This window comes from Schistocerca piceifrons, chromosome 2 (assembly GCF_021461385.2).
Source record: "Schistocerca piceifrons isolate TAMUIC-IGC-003096 chromosome 2, iqSchPice1.1, whole genome shotgun sequence".
NCBI lineage: Eukaryota > Metazoa > Arthropoda > Insecta > Orthoptera > Acrididae > Schistocerca > Schistocerca piceifrons.
This window is the reverse complement of record NC_060139.1, coordinates 454,070,754-454,087,738: the sequence shown is the minus strand read 5'-3', so window position 1 is coordinate 454,087,738 and position 16,985 is coordinate 454,070,754. Positions and strand designations below refer to the sequence as shown.

Genomic DNA, 16,985 nt, shown 5'->3' with positions numbered 1-16,985 from the left:
GGTGGGGCGGGGGTCCTGCTATTACTACAGAATCAAACTGGCTAACTGGCAGCTGCAGCACACACAGTATAAATAGCCTTCAGGTCTTACACCACTGTCACACTGTGTAAATTTTGATGAAGTTCACAGCGGTCTTCCTGGTATTTTTTGGAATGGACTCAAGTTATAGAGAACTAGTAGTACGTCTTTTTATTGTTTAATGCTACTGACAAGGTAGTTTAATTTCAGTTTAAGATGCAGAATACTTTGTGTTAGCATAGTTTGCAGCTAATCTGGAACATCAGTGTACACATGAAAATTTTGTATAAATGTGTAGGTATGGTCCATGGTGATGGTTCTTTTTTAAGTGAGAAAACCAGCATCTCCATCACCATAGGGGTCACGCTCAATAGCTATGCAACAGCAGCAATAGATGAGTTTCTTTACCACAGGTTCTCTAAACTGATAGGGGTTCCTTCATTCAGGATCGCAAGCTAATGACACATTTCTGTAAGTGTCAGAGGCTAAAGCTAGAAGATGTCTCATTTAGGATCCTAAGATTATGTTTGCTTCAAGTTACTTTAACTTCTTAGAAGTTTAATTGGTTTGCTGTAGAATGTCATGAGGAAAGCTATACTGCCAGCCAGATAGTGTCACTGTTGGGTTTATTTGGGAAGAAATTTCGATAAGACATAGCCCAAAAAATTATACTTTTCAAACATCATTATCTCACATTATTAGAGCCACAAAAAAGAGAAAACTATTCTTTTTCATGGATTCTTTATTCAATTTCATATTTTATAAAAATACTTTCGTTGGTTGATTTGGAGGAAGTAACAAAACTGCGAGGTCATCAGTCCCATCAGATGAGGGAAAGATATGGAAGGAAATCGGCCCTGTCCTCTCAAGGGAACCATCCTGGCATTTGCCTGAAGTGATTTAGGGAAATCACCAAAAAATCTAAATCGGGATGGCCAGACACCGGTTTGAACCATCGTCCTCCCGAATGCTAATCCAGTGCGTTAACCACTGCGCCACCTCGCTTGATAAGACTTTTGTAGAGCCTAATGCTGTAGCGATGTCTACAAAAACTAAGGAGACTATTTACCTGCTATTTTTCTTACTCTAGCTCATTTCCTACTTATCAGGACTTTTGACACTATCTTCCACAGAGAGCACTAAACAACTGTAGGACATAAAAAAATGTAAGATTTGATTTACATTCCAGAAAAATATGGGCCCATTTTCAATGCACTTCCAGTTTGTTCTTTTCTAGAGCCTTCTGTTCTCCCATTACAAAACCAAATATAGTTTTTTAGTGGTTAGAACAAGGTCTTTCTGGTGAAAATGGTTTAAAAGTTTGCAGAAGGCTCTTTTTTGTAAAAGTGAGCCAAAAATAGCATCAGGTAGGGGCATTTGGCCATCCTATATGACTAATATTTCCAAATCCAAATTAACATGACCATCCTGTGAAGAAAAAGATGGGCTATACTTTTAAATAAACCTTCCTGTTGCTCAACATTCTCTCTATGGTGAAAAGCAATCTATTCCAATTCATACTGATGTGAGAAAACATCTGTTTATGGTGGATACAAACAGTTTCAATGGAAATAAGTTTAGTGTTCAACCCTGTCATTACTGACTGCACCATAACAGTGCACTCATGCTTGTGGGGTCAGGACTCTCCACATGGCAGTGCGCGCCAAGTTGGACATGATGCAGCACTGAGCACAGCAGCACTTTCTGCACTGTCTCTTGCTTGTCGCAGGCTCTTCTATATTTATTCTCAACAATAAGTTCTTAAAATAAATTTTACTTTGATTATTCTTTATTATTAAAGTTGATAAAACTAGATAACATTATAAAGCAGTAAATTTCCGCAAGTTTATTTGTGTGATATTTAAAAACAAGGCCAACACACAGATCCACATCAATTTGTTTACAGCAGTAATGTGATGATATTCATTTTTTGTTCCTACTGCGTGACAAACTTCCGTACAGGCTGTGTTGTTTTACTGATGATACAACAGAGCTCAAAAAGTGCCTTTCTCAAAGCCACAATCGATTTTCCTCATCCGACTGACAACTTCCAGATGCTATCCTTTCTTGATGGTGTGTCAAAAAAATCTGACAAATGGTTCGCAAGAGAGCTTCTGTAAAGTTTGGAAGGTAGGAGACGAGATACTGGCAGAAGTAAAGCTGTGAGTACCGGGCGTGAGTCGTGCTTCGGTAGCTCAGATGGTAGAGCACTTGCCCGCGAAAGGCAAAGGTCCCGAGTTCGAGTCTCGGTCGGGCACACAGTTTTAATCCGCCAGGAAGTTTCATATCAGCGCACACTCCGCTGCAGAGTGAAAATCTCATTCTGGAAATGAGGCCGAGATGAAATTTGTTGACTGAAATCATCTTCCCAATATGAACCTTGTCAATAATGTGGGAATTTAGCACACATATCTAAGGAGTGTTAAAAGTGTTTTTTGTACCATTTCAGTGCTTTGCGTACACATTCTGTTGTGCTGTAGTATTTATCCACGGCACCCGTAGAATCATTGTAATCAAATACACATTTTGGCTGAAATTTTTTAGTATTTTACTTTTGAATACATTATGGGAGTAGCAGTGATCAATGAGTTACAAATATTTACTATTAAAAACAGTCTTGATCACGATTTATTTATTAAGGTGACTGGTTTAGACCACTACTGTGGTAATCTCCAGACCATTGAGTAGGAACCTCTTTCTGCTGCAGAATCACTAGTAGTACACCTTAATAAATAAATCGTGATCAATACTGTTTTTAATAGTAAAAATTTTTGGTATTTTGTTTGGCTGTCCATTTTCACATATGATTTTACTCAAGCTCTATGGTGTGTCATCAATACAAATATGTCTCTTTTGTCACGTCATTTTGAAGCCGTCGTAGTGTCGCCCTAAATGCCATCTCACCTCTCTGCAGTTCAGCTCCAAGTTTTGGTGTACCTATCCTGTCCAGGCAAACTTTTAACTACTGCATCTGTCCCTCTCGTGCAAGTAGGGTAAAGAGAGATGGACTTTTGTACCAATTGTCCACATATAGTGTGTGTTTTATAGCATGCATTTATACAAATACTTGGGTGTACCAATTTAAGGGGACATGAAATGGAATGGTCACACAGGTTCAGTCATAGGTAAAACCAGTGGCAGGATTGGATTATTTTATAAGATAATGGAAAATGTAATCATATTACAAAGGAGATCACTAAGAAAACAATTGTGTGACCCATTCTCATAATTTTTTGTCTCAAAGAAAAAGTCGTAGAAATGCTGACCGATCTTTGAAAACAGACATCAATCATCTAATAAAAGCTTGGTTACAAAGCTTCATGAACCAGTATTAAGGGAGGAATTTAGGAGAATACTACAGCCCCTACATATCACTCCTGTAGGAACCCTGAAGACAAGGTTAGAATAATTACAGCATGTTGTTGTTGTGGTCTTCAGTCCAGAGACTGGCTTGATGCAGCTCTCCATGCCACCCTATCCTGTGCAAGCTTCTTCATCTCCCAGTACTTACTGCAACCTACATCCTTCTGAATATGCTTAGTGTATTCAACTCTTGGTCACCCTCTACGATTTTTACCCTCCACGCTGCCCTCCAATGCTAAATTTGTGATCCCTTGATGCCTCAGAACATGTCCTACCAACCGGTCCCTTCTTCTTGTCAAGTTGTGCCACAAACTCCTCTTCTCCCAATTCTATTCAATACCTCCTCATTAGTTATGTGATCTACCCATCTAATCTTCAGCATTCTTCTGTAGCACCACATTTCGAAAGTTTCTATTCTCTTCTTGTCCAAACTATTTATCTTCCATGTTTCACTTCCATACATGGCTACACTCCATACAAATACTTTCAGAAACGACTTCCTGACACTTAAATCTATACTCGATGTTAACAAATTTCTCTTCTTCAGAAACGCTTTCCTTGCCATTGCCAGTCTACATTTCATATCTTCTTAAGTCATTCTTCCCACATTCCAAATGTGAATGGAACATGAAGAAACCCTAAATGTGGTAAAATGGTAAGTACCCACTGCCATGCACTTCATAATAGTTTGCTAAGCATGGTGGCAGACAAAGATCTTGGAAGGTTAGGAAAAAAACTGGTAGTGTTCTTTTTCAGGAAGAGAGGCAGGCACTTGCCTTGGATGGTTTAAGGCAATTATGGAAAACCTAAGTCTCACTACTTGGACAGGGATTTGAATCTGATTACTCCCATATGCATCATCAGACAACACTGAACACATGCAACACAAAATGCTGGCACAAAACAACAAACTGTCTGAGTTTGCAATCTAATCTACTGCGAGTTCACAAGAGCATTATTAATGCTGTCACATTCATAGGTATTTGGTTCAGCAGACATTCTGTTCCTAATTTATTGTGAAGTACGTGACTGACAAGCAGAAGACAAGATGAAGAGAGACAGCTGGAGACGTAACTAACGTGTGCCCAAGACGAATCTGTGTTGTAAACCATCATCACAGGGACCAAGACTTGTTGCTAACATACGATTATGTGGTGGCACTCTACCTGCATGTTGGCTGGTTCAAATCCTGGTGGTGGAAAAAATTTTCACTGCCAGTATTTGGACAACAAGAGGAGGAGATGCGGTGGTGTAAAGTTCCTGATCACCAGACTCTGTGCCAATGACCTCAACAAAACTCCAAACCTCACCATAGTGTCTCATGAAGTGAGGGCATGTGTGACACACACACACACACACACACACACACACACACACACACACACAGTATTACAAAAATTGTAATGGAGCATGTAACAAATAAACAGTAGGTACTTTCACTGACAGAATCCAGCAGGTTTACAGCCACTGATAAAAGTAAACTGAAGCCAACATTACTTTCACGCAATAAAAGTATTTTGTTCAGGTCTTTACTTCTCTTAAAGATCCAGCAATTGAGCTTTTTACACACAGTTATTATTTCAATCTGAGGGTGAAACTGTAGCGTACACTACGGTGTCACTACGACCCACAAATTATATTAGGGAGTACAAACAGCAGAAAACTTTTAAAAAATAGAATGAAAAACTAGATAAAGAGAAATGAATGAAAATATTTTTATAAATTGGAACTGTGAATTACTTTTTACATCATTTACTAATATAATTTGTAATAGCAAAATATAAATGCTGGAGAAAACTACTTACACTGCTTGCTGTATGGAAGGTAAGGAATAACACCAACAATGCTCTTTGCAGAGGATGTTTTGCAGGCATACGCCATGATCAACAATTCCATTATGTTATTGTTCACATCCCTGCAAACAGGGAGATACATTTTACAAAAGCAAAACTACACATCTTAGTATGCTGAAACAATAGAGGCTAAGAATGTGTTACAACTACAGCAATGTTTACGCACCAAAAACAACAAGAATTAGATATTTATTACAAAGCATCAGTTTCACTACAAACCAAAAAGAAAATTTAAAGCCAGATAATAGTTACTTGGTTCCTGTCTGCAGAATGTAGATGTCTTTGCCTCGAACAGAGTCTCCAATCTCCACCATGGTCTCTCGATTAGTTTTGTGGTACACTGCACATCCTGCAGGTTTAACCCCTAGGCGGCTGAAATGGAGGGAGTATATGCATAGAGTACTTCCTGAATGCATAAAAAATATTTAAAAAATAAGGTTAAAGCATTTATTACATTTATTCACTTTTGGTTTTATGTGCTATATGATTTCAAATATCCTTCACCATTAGTGCTAATACAATACTAATTTATATCACTCTTCTCTTTTACAGTGTATGATGAGTGCAACTGAAATAATTACACATCACAGTATGAAAATCTTCCTAATGAGCAGTGTGGACAACCCACTTCAACAGCTGGTGGTTACATCAGTCAGTCTGCTTCTTTCATTTGCAGTTGCTTACGGTCCTTCAAATCCACCCTCTTGCTAATGTGAAGATAAAGGGGTCCTTGTACATTTCACAATACTTCATCAACAAACCACGTTGACTAATATGGCAACAAGAGAATCAGCAGAAAAGCATCATTTTCTCACGTGTTTGCAACAAAGGAGAAAGATGGTGGAGATGCTCCAGACAACTTACTCTGTTAGGAACACAAGACGAAAATGGAAGTGGAGCAAATAAAATAAATGTGAAAAGATTGTGCGGCCACACTTCACTGTCAACAGTAGCTATATGACCATTATAAGACGACTCAAACATACTTTGTCCACTTGCTTTCATCCTGTTCACAACTCTGCATCTAAATCAGACTCTGAAAGCCATCTTAGGTGCTTGGCAGAGGGTACTTCTGGTATGATTAACTGAACCCCCTATCCCGTCCCGTTTGTGAATGGTGCATGGGAAGAATGATTCTTGGTAAGCCTATGAATTGGCTCTTAATTTCTCAAATTTTCTCGTCGTGGTCATTACGCTACGTGTATGTGGGTGTAAGTAATAATATGTTGTCTGATTCGCCCCCAGAAAGTGCTCTCTAAATTTCAATAGTAACCTCTCCAGGCACACGGGTCAGTACTATTCTTGCACTGACTAAATGATACTGTGACAAAATGTGCTGCTCTTTGTTGGATCTTTTCCATCTCTTCTATCAGTCCTAGCTAATAATGGTCCCAGATTGATGAACAATACTCAAGAATCAGTCAGACAAGCGCCTCATAAGCCATTTCCTCCATGGATGAGTTACATTTCCTTAATATCCTTCCTGTGAATCTCTATCTGCCTTTCCTACTATTTCTTTTATGTGGTCATTCCACTTACACTGCATAGTTATTCCTAGATACTTTAGGGTAGATACCATTTCCAGCAGGTTCTCATCAATCATATAGTCGTACAATAGTGGCTTTCTTTTCCTATGTATGCGCAATATGTTACATTTACTTATGTTCACAATCAACTGCCAGAGCTAGCACCACTCACCAGTCCTCAGCAGGTTATTCAGCAAACTGAGGCCACCTTCTTGTATCACTGGTTTGTTGTAGACAACGGCATCATCTGCAAACGGTCTTACAGGGCATCCAATGTTTCTACTAGATCATTTACATACATTGTAAACAATATTGTTCCTACAACACTTCCCTGAGGTACTTCTGAAATTACCTTTACAGCTACCAGACCAACATATGATGTGATTGGTTCCATCAACACACACAGGTTTATAAGACATTGGTAATCTGCTCATTCTACACATCCCCTACTGGTCTGAGGTTATAGGCCATTTTATATAACTACAGGCAGCTCGTAGGTCTAAAAACTGGATACATTAGGCACTGGCAAAAAGCTTAGCATATAGCTTCTACTGTCAGAGCCAAGTTATTGATACCAGAGTGCTTTTTCTCAAGTCTTCTGTGAAAGTCCTTCTTAATGTTTCTCGGTACAGAAACTCAAATATTATACCTCTCCATATACACAAAAATATTTTCGTTTCTGTTAGGAAAAATATCGTCCTGTGTGAACTATTCACCTTGGTGGTGTTTGGCTATCTGTATTTTTCTCTGCTTGGAAGGAAAGTCCAAGTAGTTGTGACAGGAAAAATTGTTAGAAAGATGGAAAATGATTTCAACAGACTGTCTACAAGATGCTACAGCACAGTACTTAGTATCATGTTACTTCCCAAGTAAAAAGCTACGCAAGAGAGTATTGCCTATATGCAGGATACAAACTCTAGGGGGTTGATTGATGAGAGAATACGGAACAAAAAAGGTCTAATGAACTCATGCCGGGAAATGCATGGTTTCCACGTCAGAGATCATTTATTCAACCACACATTGTTGCAGAGACTGTGGTCTAATATGTGCTGTAGCGTGCAGCCACACTTACAGTATGTGCTGAAAATGGTTTCCATGCACCTCAATGCATGTGTGTACGCCCCGTGGCATGTTCTGTCTGACATGCTCACATCGGCTAGGCTGCATACAAACAGTGTCAAAGGCAGCATGAATACGCTGCTCCAGTGTCTCCATATCTGGAATGGGCTCTGCATACACTATACTTTTGAGATGGTCCCATAACCAGAAATCGCATGGATTGTGATATAGTGAATGAGCAGGCCATGCAACTGGACCCCCTCATCCAATCCACTGATCAGGGAAGGCATGATTGAGATGCATCCATTTAATGGCAAAGTGGCCTGGAGCACCATCATGTATCAGCCACATAACCCTTAATGGCAATTCTTCCAGAGGGGAAGGCAAAGTCACCCACAAGAAATATCAATAGTTCCAGCCTGTTAGGAGCGTGGTAGGAAAACTAGTTCTGAAGCACAGCCACCAATTATCCTGGTCCACACATTCTAGCTGCACCAATGCTGACGATTCGCCGTCACCATACCGTGAGGCTTCTGCCTACTATTCCAAAGATGACTGTCATGAAAGTTGAAGACACCACTCCATGTAAAGGTGGCCTCTTTTGTGAATAGGATGGATGACAAATCCAGAATTGTGGTTGCCTGGTAAGGAAGCCTGTGACAAAACTGCTCCTGATGTGGAAAATCTGTCGCTTGTAAGCCCTGCACACCCTGTAAGTGATAAGAGTAGAAACAATTGTCACGGACAATGTTCCACCCAGTTGTCTGGCTTACCCTAGACAGGAGGGTCAACTGCCTGGTACTGACATGGTGGTGGCCTTCCATTGGAATTCTGTGTCCAGACCACTTCTCTTACTGACTCACCTTGTAGTGAACGTGATACAGCATTGTACCAATGATTCCATATTTGAATCGAGAGCTTGCTGACATGGTTTTTACTTATGGAAAGGCAAATAGCAACAATAATCAGATTTTTCTAAGGCAAATGGCAACAATAATCAGATTTTTCTACAAGTCTGGAGTCCGAACATTTTGGGTTCACCTTCACGATTTCCTGTTTCCTGAAATGACCCTGTCTCAGACAAATATTGAAACACTGTTACAAACATTGAATGCTGTGGTTATGGTCGGTGGTGATAGGTCTCCTGATACAATCTTGCTGCTTGCCGCCTGTTGTTATCTGCCTTTCCATAAGTAAACAACATGTCAACAAGCTCTCGATTCAAATATGGAACCATTGTGTACAACGTTGTATCGTGTTCACTACAAGGTGAGTCAGTAAGAGAAGTGGATTGGACACAAAATTCTAATGACTACGGCAGGAGAGCGCACTAGTACATGACATATGAGGAACAGTACCACCCTCTACGAGGAAACCATGCATACTGCAACAGTGGCTGCATAGTACAGCACATATTAGGCCGCAGCCTCTGTACCAAAGTATGATTGAATAAATGGTCTCTAGCATCGAAACTATGCATTTCCAGACGTAAGTTCATTACACATTTTTTGTTCTGTATCATTTCATCAATCAATCACTAGAGTTTGTACATGGTGGAAAAATCACCCTGTATATACAGAAGACAGTTGTACTTCATAGTGGTGGTCATAGGAAGAGTGCACTGTTTAATCACTGTCCATGTTAGCAAGCTTTTAGAAAACTCTCCACCGAGCTTCCTTTTAGGTTTTTAAATGGTCACCCATTCTGAATTGAATTAATTTATGGAGTTTAAACTCTCTCACAATACTCCTTTTATGACAAGCAAGTCAATTTACTGTGAGGTAAGAGGCTCAGAAACCTAGTCAAATTTTTAAAAGTGAAATCCTAATAATTGTCATATCATAAATGTAATGTGTATGCAAAATGAATCTTTCAATTTTTAGTGGTGCATACTTGGTTTGAACTTTCTTGACCACTCGGAACATAGTGCCATACTTGGACACCGAAGTCCTTGCTTTTCACAGGAAACACTCTCAACAATTGAGTTTCCTAGGAATACGTATCATCAACTCTCTCCCCCCTCCCCCCCCCCCCCCCCCCCCCGATTAAATTCTTTCCAGTATTTTTCCAACTTTATGGGACTATGAAGGCTGTAGGGAGCCATACTTTGATAACTCACTTAGAAAGAGCATTACCTGCAAGGGTCATGGATATGTTTTTGAGTCCTAAACATCCACACAATTTTTACTGTTTCAAAGCAGCACACACATCACTGCAGAGTGAAAGATTCATTCTGGAAACATATACTATGCTGTGACTAAGCCATTCTATGCAATATCATTTCTCTAGGAGCACTAGACCAGAAGTTGAAGAGAAGTAGTAGTAGAACTGGCACTGTGAGGTTAAGCTGAGAGTCTTGTCTCGACAGCTCAGTCCACGAGAGTATTGCTCAGAAGAAGCATGGGCCTGGGTGCAAGACCTGTCCAACACAATAATATTATGCCTTTAAACAAAGATAAAAAATAAAGCACATAGAAAATTGTCTTGTATGCTACATTTTGTTTAAAATGTTCCAAGAAGATATCTTTCACTTCATTTTGTAAGTACTGCTGCATTGTGTACTTTAAAATAATCATTGTTGAGCGAGGCAAACACTTTTGGAAATCAAAAAATACTACATCACCTGACTGCATTGATACATAACTTTCATGATGTCCCATCAGAAAAGTGTTTGTTGTGTTAGTTTGGTTTCATACATCTACCTCTTGCAAACCATTGTGAGTGCATGGCAGAGGGTATGTCTCATTGTACCAGTTATTAGGGTTTCTTCCCATTCCATTCACTTATGGACCGCAGGTAGAATAATTGTTTGAATGCCCCTGTGTGTGCAGTATTCTTATCTTCATGAACCTTATGTCAGAGATTTGTAGGGGGTGGTTGTACACTCGTAGAGTAATCATTTAAAGCCGGTTCTGGAACTTTGTTAATTGACTTTCTCAGGATATTTTACGTCTATCTTCTAGAGCAGCTTAACGGCATGGACCGTGTCTTGAAAGGAGGATATAATGAACATAAACAAAAGCAAAATGAGGATAATGCAATGTAGTCGGATTAAACCAGGCGATGCTGAGATATTAGATTACAAAATGGGACACTTAAAGTAGTAAATGAGTTTTGCTATTTGGAGAGTAAAATAACTGATGATGGTCGAAGTAGAGAGAATATAAAATGTAGATCGGCTATGAAAAGGAATTTGTTAACATTGAGTATAGATTTAAGTGTCAGGAAGTCTTTTCTGAAAGTATTTGTATGGAGTGCAGCCATGTATGGAAGTGAAACATGGACAATAAACAGTTTAGACAAGAAGCAGCTGAAGATTAGATGGGTAGATCACGTAACTAATGAGGAGGTACTGAATAGAATTGGGGAGCTGAATAGAATTGGGGAGAAGAGGAATTTGTGGCACAACTCGATTAGAAGAAGGGATCAGTTGGTAGGACACATTCTGAGGCATCAAGGGATCACTCATTCAGTACTGGAGGGAAGTGTAGAGGGTAAAAATCTTAAGAGGGAGACTAAGAGATGAATACAATATGCAATTCGGAAGGATGTAGCTTATGTAGTTACTCGGAGATGAAGAGGCTTGCATGAGACAGAGTAGTATGGAGAACTGCATCAAACCAGTCTCTGGACAGAAGACCACAATAACAACACCTTCAAGAGTCTTCCAGTTCAGTTCCTTCAGCACCTCTGTGATACTCTCCCACAGATTAAACAAACCTGTGATTATTCATGCTGCCCTTCTCTGTATACGTTCAGTATCCGCTGTTAGTCCTATCTGGTGTGGTCACATACACTTGAGCAATATTCTAGAACTGGTCGCACGATTGATTTGTAAGCAATCTCCTTTTTAGATTGATTGCACTTCCCCAGTATTCTACCAATAAACCGATGTCTACCACCTGCTTTACCCACAACTGAGCCTATGTGATAACTACATTTCATATCCTTTCACAGTGTTGCATCCAGGTATTTATATGAGTTAGCCGATTCCAACAAGACTCATTGATATTATAGTCACAGGATACCATGTTTTATCACTTTATTAAGTGCAAAATTTTACATTTCTGAACATTTAAAGCAAGTTGCCAATCTCTAGACCAATTTGAAATCTTATCAATATCTGACTGAATATTCAAGCAACTTCATCAAAGAAAACTGCATCATCTGCAAAAAAGTCTGAGGTTACAATTAATATTGTCTGCAAGGTCATTAATATACAGCACAAACAGCAAGGGTACAACGCAGTTCCCTGGGGCACACCCAAAGTTACTTCTACATTTGATGATGACTCTCCATTCAAGATAACATGTTCCATCCTCCCTATGAAAAGGTCCTCAATCCAGTCACAACTTTCACTTGGTACCCTAAGTGACAGTCAGCTTAGGTGTGGTACTGAGTCAAATGCTTTTCGGAAATTGAGAAATACAACATCCACCCTGACTGCCTTGATCTGAAGCTTTCAGTATGTCATGTAAGAAAAGTGCAAGTTGGGTTTCACATGACTGATGTTTTCGAAATGCATACTGGCTGGCATTGACGATGTCATTCTGTCCAGGATAACTTCATTATGTTTGACGTCATAATATGTTCTCAGAGTCTACAACAAATCAATGCCAAAGATTTTGGATGATAATTCTGTGGATCACTTCTACTACCCGTTGTAAATGAGTGTGACTATGCCATTTTCCAAGAACTGGGTACGGGTTTTTTTTTTTTCATGGGATCTATGATAGATTATGGTTAGAAGAGGGGCTAACTCCGGTGCAAATTCAGTATAGACTCTGATAGGGATTCCATTGGGTCTGCATTTTTGTTCACTTTTAACGATTTCAGCTGTACTTCGACACCACTGACACAAATACTTATTTCATTCATCTTTTCTGTGGCACAAAAAATTAAATTGGACAAATGTTTTCTGAATCCATGCTTGTTGGCATTCTGTTTAAGATGCCTCATTACATTTGAGTTCAGAATACGATCTACAATTCTACAACAAGTGGATGTCAATAACATTGGATGGCAGTTTTGCTACCCTTCTTCTAGATGGCTTAGGTTAGATTCAGTTTTCGTTCGACAGACCCAAAAATGAGATGGGTCTCATGGATGTGGAACATGTCGGTGTAATCTGTGCTTTCTTCCAACTACTGCTTATGGCCTTTTTGTCTGAGGTGCCTATGGTAGATTATAGTTGACTTAAGCTCCCCATCTCTAGGCCTATGCTTGTTTTACACATATTATGCAACAGTCTTTCTTCTTTAGAACTTTCTATTAAGTGATTGAACACCATGAACTGTCTGCCCCAGTATGAACTGTTCCACTTGATTCATATCTATCAAATACATGACGGACTATACTGCTAAACCTAAGCCACAGTTCCTCTGCATGCTTCTCTCCAGAGGTAAATATTTATTTTCTTACTGAGATATGACACTACTGCCTCTGTATATAGTTTGATAAAAATATAAATCCTATCACATCCAATGTATTTCCATAATGAGTGGGCTAACAAACCATATGGTCTATATAGTTCTCACAGAATGCACATTTAGTAATATTTCACAGGACGTCTTGTCATGTCCACTACTTATAAAACTGTAATCTTCCCAACCAATAGTCCAATGAAGACAGTGTGATTGGGAAACTTACATGATAGTGAACTTTGGTTTTCTCTAAAGTTTTTGGCTACATCAGGAAATGAGTCTGGAAGTTGACAGAACGGTCCAACTATAAGTTTATACCCAGCCTTGATACTGAGTCGTGCCCAAACAAACTCACATGCAGTTTCTATTTCTATCTTTATGAATCAGAGTTTCTTGTCTACTGTGACGAATACACCACTTGCATTTACCATTTGCCTATCATTTCAATATATGCATAAATTTCTCCAGATATCTCACAATTGTGGATTTGAATCAGTTTCTGTGCCCAATGCAATGCGATCTGCACTGTTTTAAAGAGCACTTCAAACTCTGGCACTTTGCTGCGAACTCTTCAGCAGCTAATCACTAGGATTATAATACTCTAATCTTTAGGGGCATTTCTTTGGATCTTATACCGAAAAGTCTGATTACAAAAATATGTAAAAAAAAAAAAGTTTTATAAGTATCCAATAATTCACATTTACATTTGTTGGCTCCCAAGCCACAATCAAACTGTCACTTTCCAACCTATACTAGATCTAAATCAGGATGGCCAGACACTGGTTTGAACCACTGTCCTCCCGAATGCGAGTACAGTGTTCTAATCACAGCACCAACTCACTCTGTGATTGAGAAGTTCTGATAGGTACATGGCAAGTAGCAGTGTTACAAAGCCGTGTGACAAGCAGTAATGTACTACAAATAAGACAATCTTTACAGTGTAGGAAATTATTTTCTTTGAAACATTCCATTGTATTCGAGTATATGTTTAGCTACTAATAGCAGGTACACAGCAGTTACATAGTAAAATTGAGGAGGCAGTGTCCATTTACAAAGCAGTGGCTTTCTAACTAATATACTTGATTAATGCTGTAAGCTTGAATAGCATTCAACATGTTTATCATTAATGCACCATACAGATTAAGTTTCTATGAAGTCCTTTCTTATGTTAATGAATACTTCAACTTGTTTCACATCTCAACAGTTCCTTCTCCTTGATAGGATCTATAAAACAAGATGGATGGATGGATGGATGGATGGATGGATGGATGAATGACTAACCATGGACTGCAATACAACTTACACTCCAAAGAATAATACAGAATAAATACAGAAATAAATAATGTAATTTATACTTTTCTCATTTTGTGCAAGTAGGACAGCACATGCCACATCATCACTATGTCATGGGTCAAATCAATGTTTTACATAACTGTTCATGCTGTGATTTTCATCTACATCTACATCCATACTCTGCAAGCCACCTTACGGTGTATGGCAGAGGGTACCTTGAGTACCTCTATCGGTTCTCCCTTCTATTCCAGTCTCGTATTGTTCGTGGAAAGAAGGGCTGTCAGTATGCCTCTGTGTGGGCTCTAATCTCTCTGATTTTATCCTCATGGTCTCTTCGTGAGACATACGTAGGAGGGAGCAATATACTGCTTGACTCCTCGGTGAAGGTATGTTCTCGAAACTTCAACAAAAGCCTGTACCGAGCTACTGAGCATCTCTCCTGCAGAGGCTTCCACTGGAGTTTATCTATCATCTCCGTAACGCTTTCGCGATTACTAAATGATCCTGTAACGAAGCGTGCTGCTCTCCATTGGATCATCTCTATCTCTTCTATCAATCCTATCTGGTACGGATCCCACACTGCTGAGCAGTATTCAAGCAGTTGGCGAACAAGCTTACTGTAACCTACTTCCTTTGTTTTTGGATTGCATTTCCTTAGGATTCTTCCAATGAATCTCAGTCTGGCATCTGCTTTACCGATGATCAACTTTATATGATTGTTCAATTTTAAATCACTCCTAATGTGTACTCCCAGATAATTTATGGAATTAACTGCTTCCAGTTGCTGACCTCCTATATTGTAGCTAAATGATAAGGGATCTTTCTTTCTGTGTATTCGCAGCACATTACACTTGTCTACACTGAGATTGAATTGCCATTCCCTGCACCATGCGTCAATTCGCTGCAGATCCTCCTGCATTTCAGTACAGTTTTCTATTGTTACAACCTCTCGATATACCACAGCATCATCTGCAAAAAGCCTCAGTGAACTTCCGATGTCATCCACAAGGTCATTGTTGTATATCGTGAATAGCAACGGTCCTATGACACTCCCCTGCGGCACACCTGAAATCACTCTTACTTCGGAAGACTTCTCTCCATTGAGAATGACATGCTGCTTTCTGTTATCTAGGAACTCTTCAATCCAATCACACAATCGGTCTGATAGTCCATATGCTCTTACTTTGTTCATTAAACGACTGTAGGGAACTGTATCGAACGCCTTGCAGAAGTCAAGAAACACGGCATCTACCTGTGAACCCATGTCTATGGCCCTCTGAGTCTCGTGGACGAATAGCGTGAGCTGGGTTTCACACGATCGTCTTTTTCGAAACCCATGCTGATTCCTACAGAGTAGATTTCTAGTCTCCAGAAAAGTCATTATACTCTTAACATAATATGTGTTCCAAACTTCTACAACTGGTCAACGTTAGAGATATAGGTCTGTAGTTCTGCACATCTGTTCGACATCCCTTCTTGAAAACGCGGATGACCTGTGCCCTTTTCCAATCCTTTGGAACGCTACGCTCTTCTAGAGACCTATGATACACCACTGCAAGAAGGGGGGCAAGTTCCTTCGCATACTCTGTGCAAAATCGAACTGGTATCCCATCAGGTCCAGCGGCCTTTCCTCTTTTGAGCGATTTTAATTGTTTCTCTATCCCTCTAACATCTATTTCAATACCTAACATTTTGTCATCTGTGCGACAATCTAGAGAAGGAACTACAGTGCAGTCTTCCTCTGTGAAATAGCTTTGGAAAAAGACATTTAGTATTTTGGCCTTTAGTCTGTCATCCTCTGTTTCAGTACCATTTTGGTCACAGAGTGTCTGGACATTCTGTTTTGATCCACCTACTGTTTTGACATAAGACCAAAATTTCTTAGGATTTTCTGCCAAGTCAGTACATAGAACTTTACTTTCGAACTCATTGAACGCCTCTCGCATAGCCCTCCTCACACTACATTTCGCTTCGTGTAATTTTGTTTGTCTGCATGGCTTTGGCTATGTTTATATTTGCTGAGAAGTTCCCTTTGCTACCGTAGCAGTTTTCTAACTCTGTTGTTGTACCACGGTGGCTCTTTTACATCTCTTACAATCTTGCTTGGCACATACTCATCTAATGCATATTGTACGATGGTTTTGAATTTTGTCCACTGATCCTTAACACTATCTGTACTGATTTTGTTCCAACTGTCATTGTAGGAGACACACAAAAAAAGATCTACAGTATAGTCTACTTTCCACTGAACATACAGCAATATCTCAACTCAGGTCCTCTAGCACTAAAAGACCATCCGTGCTTCTGAACACGACCAGCATTTCCAATAAAATATGCTGGATTTTTATTAGCAAAGTAATCTGCTGGCAGTATCTGATTGGAGCTGTAAGATTTACTGTACACAAAAACACTAAACACAGTTACACAAACTACTGCACTATACAGTCCAC

General features: G+C 39.5%; 1 protein-coding gene across 2 annotated transcripts in view; it reads right to left on the bottom strand.

Annotated features, from left to right (window-relative positions):
- LOC124777564 (phosphoribosyl pyrophosphate synthase-associated protein 2) overlaps window positions 1-16,985 on the bottom strand; it is a 77,596-nt gene that overhangs the window by 57,717 nt on the left and 2,894 nt on the right. For both annotated transcript variants that reach the window (XM_047253020.1, XM_047253021.1), the window contains exons 3-4: window positions 5,487-5,606; window positions 5,187-5,296 (exon numbers count right to left, since the gene is read on the bottom strand). In XM_047253020.1, coding sequence (XP_047108976.1) covers window positions 5,187-5,296; window positions 5,487-5,606 — 230 coding nt within the window. The remainder of the gene's footprint in view (window positions 1-5,186; window positions 5,297-5,486; window positions 5,607-16,985) is intronic.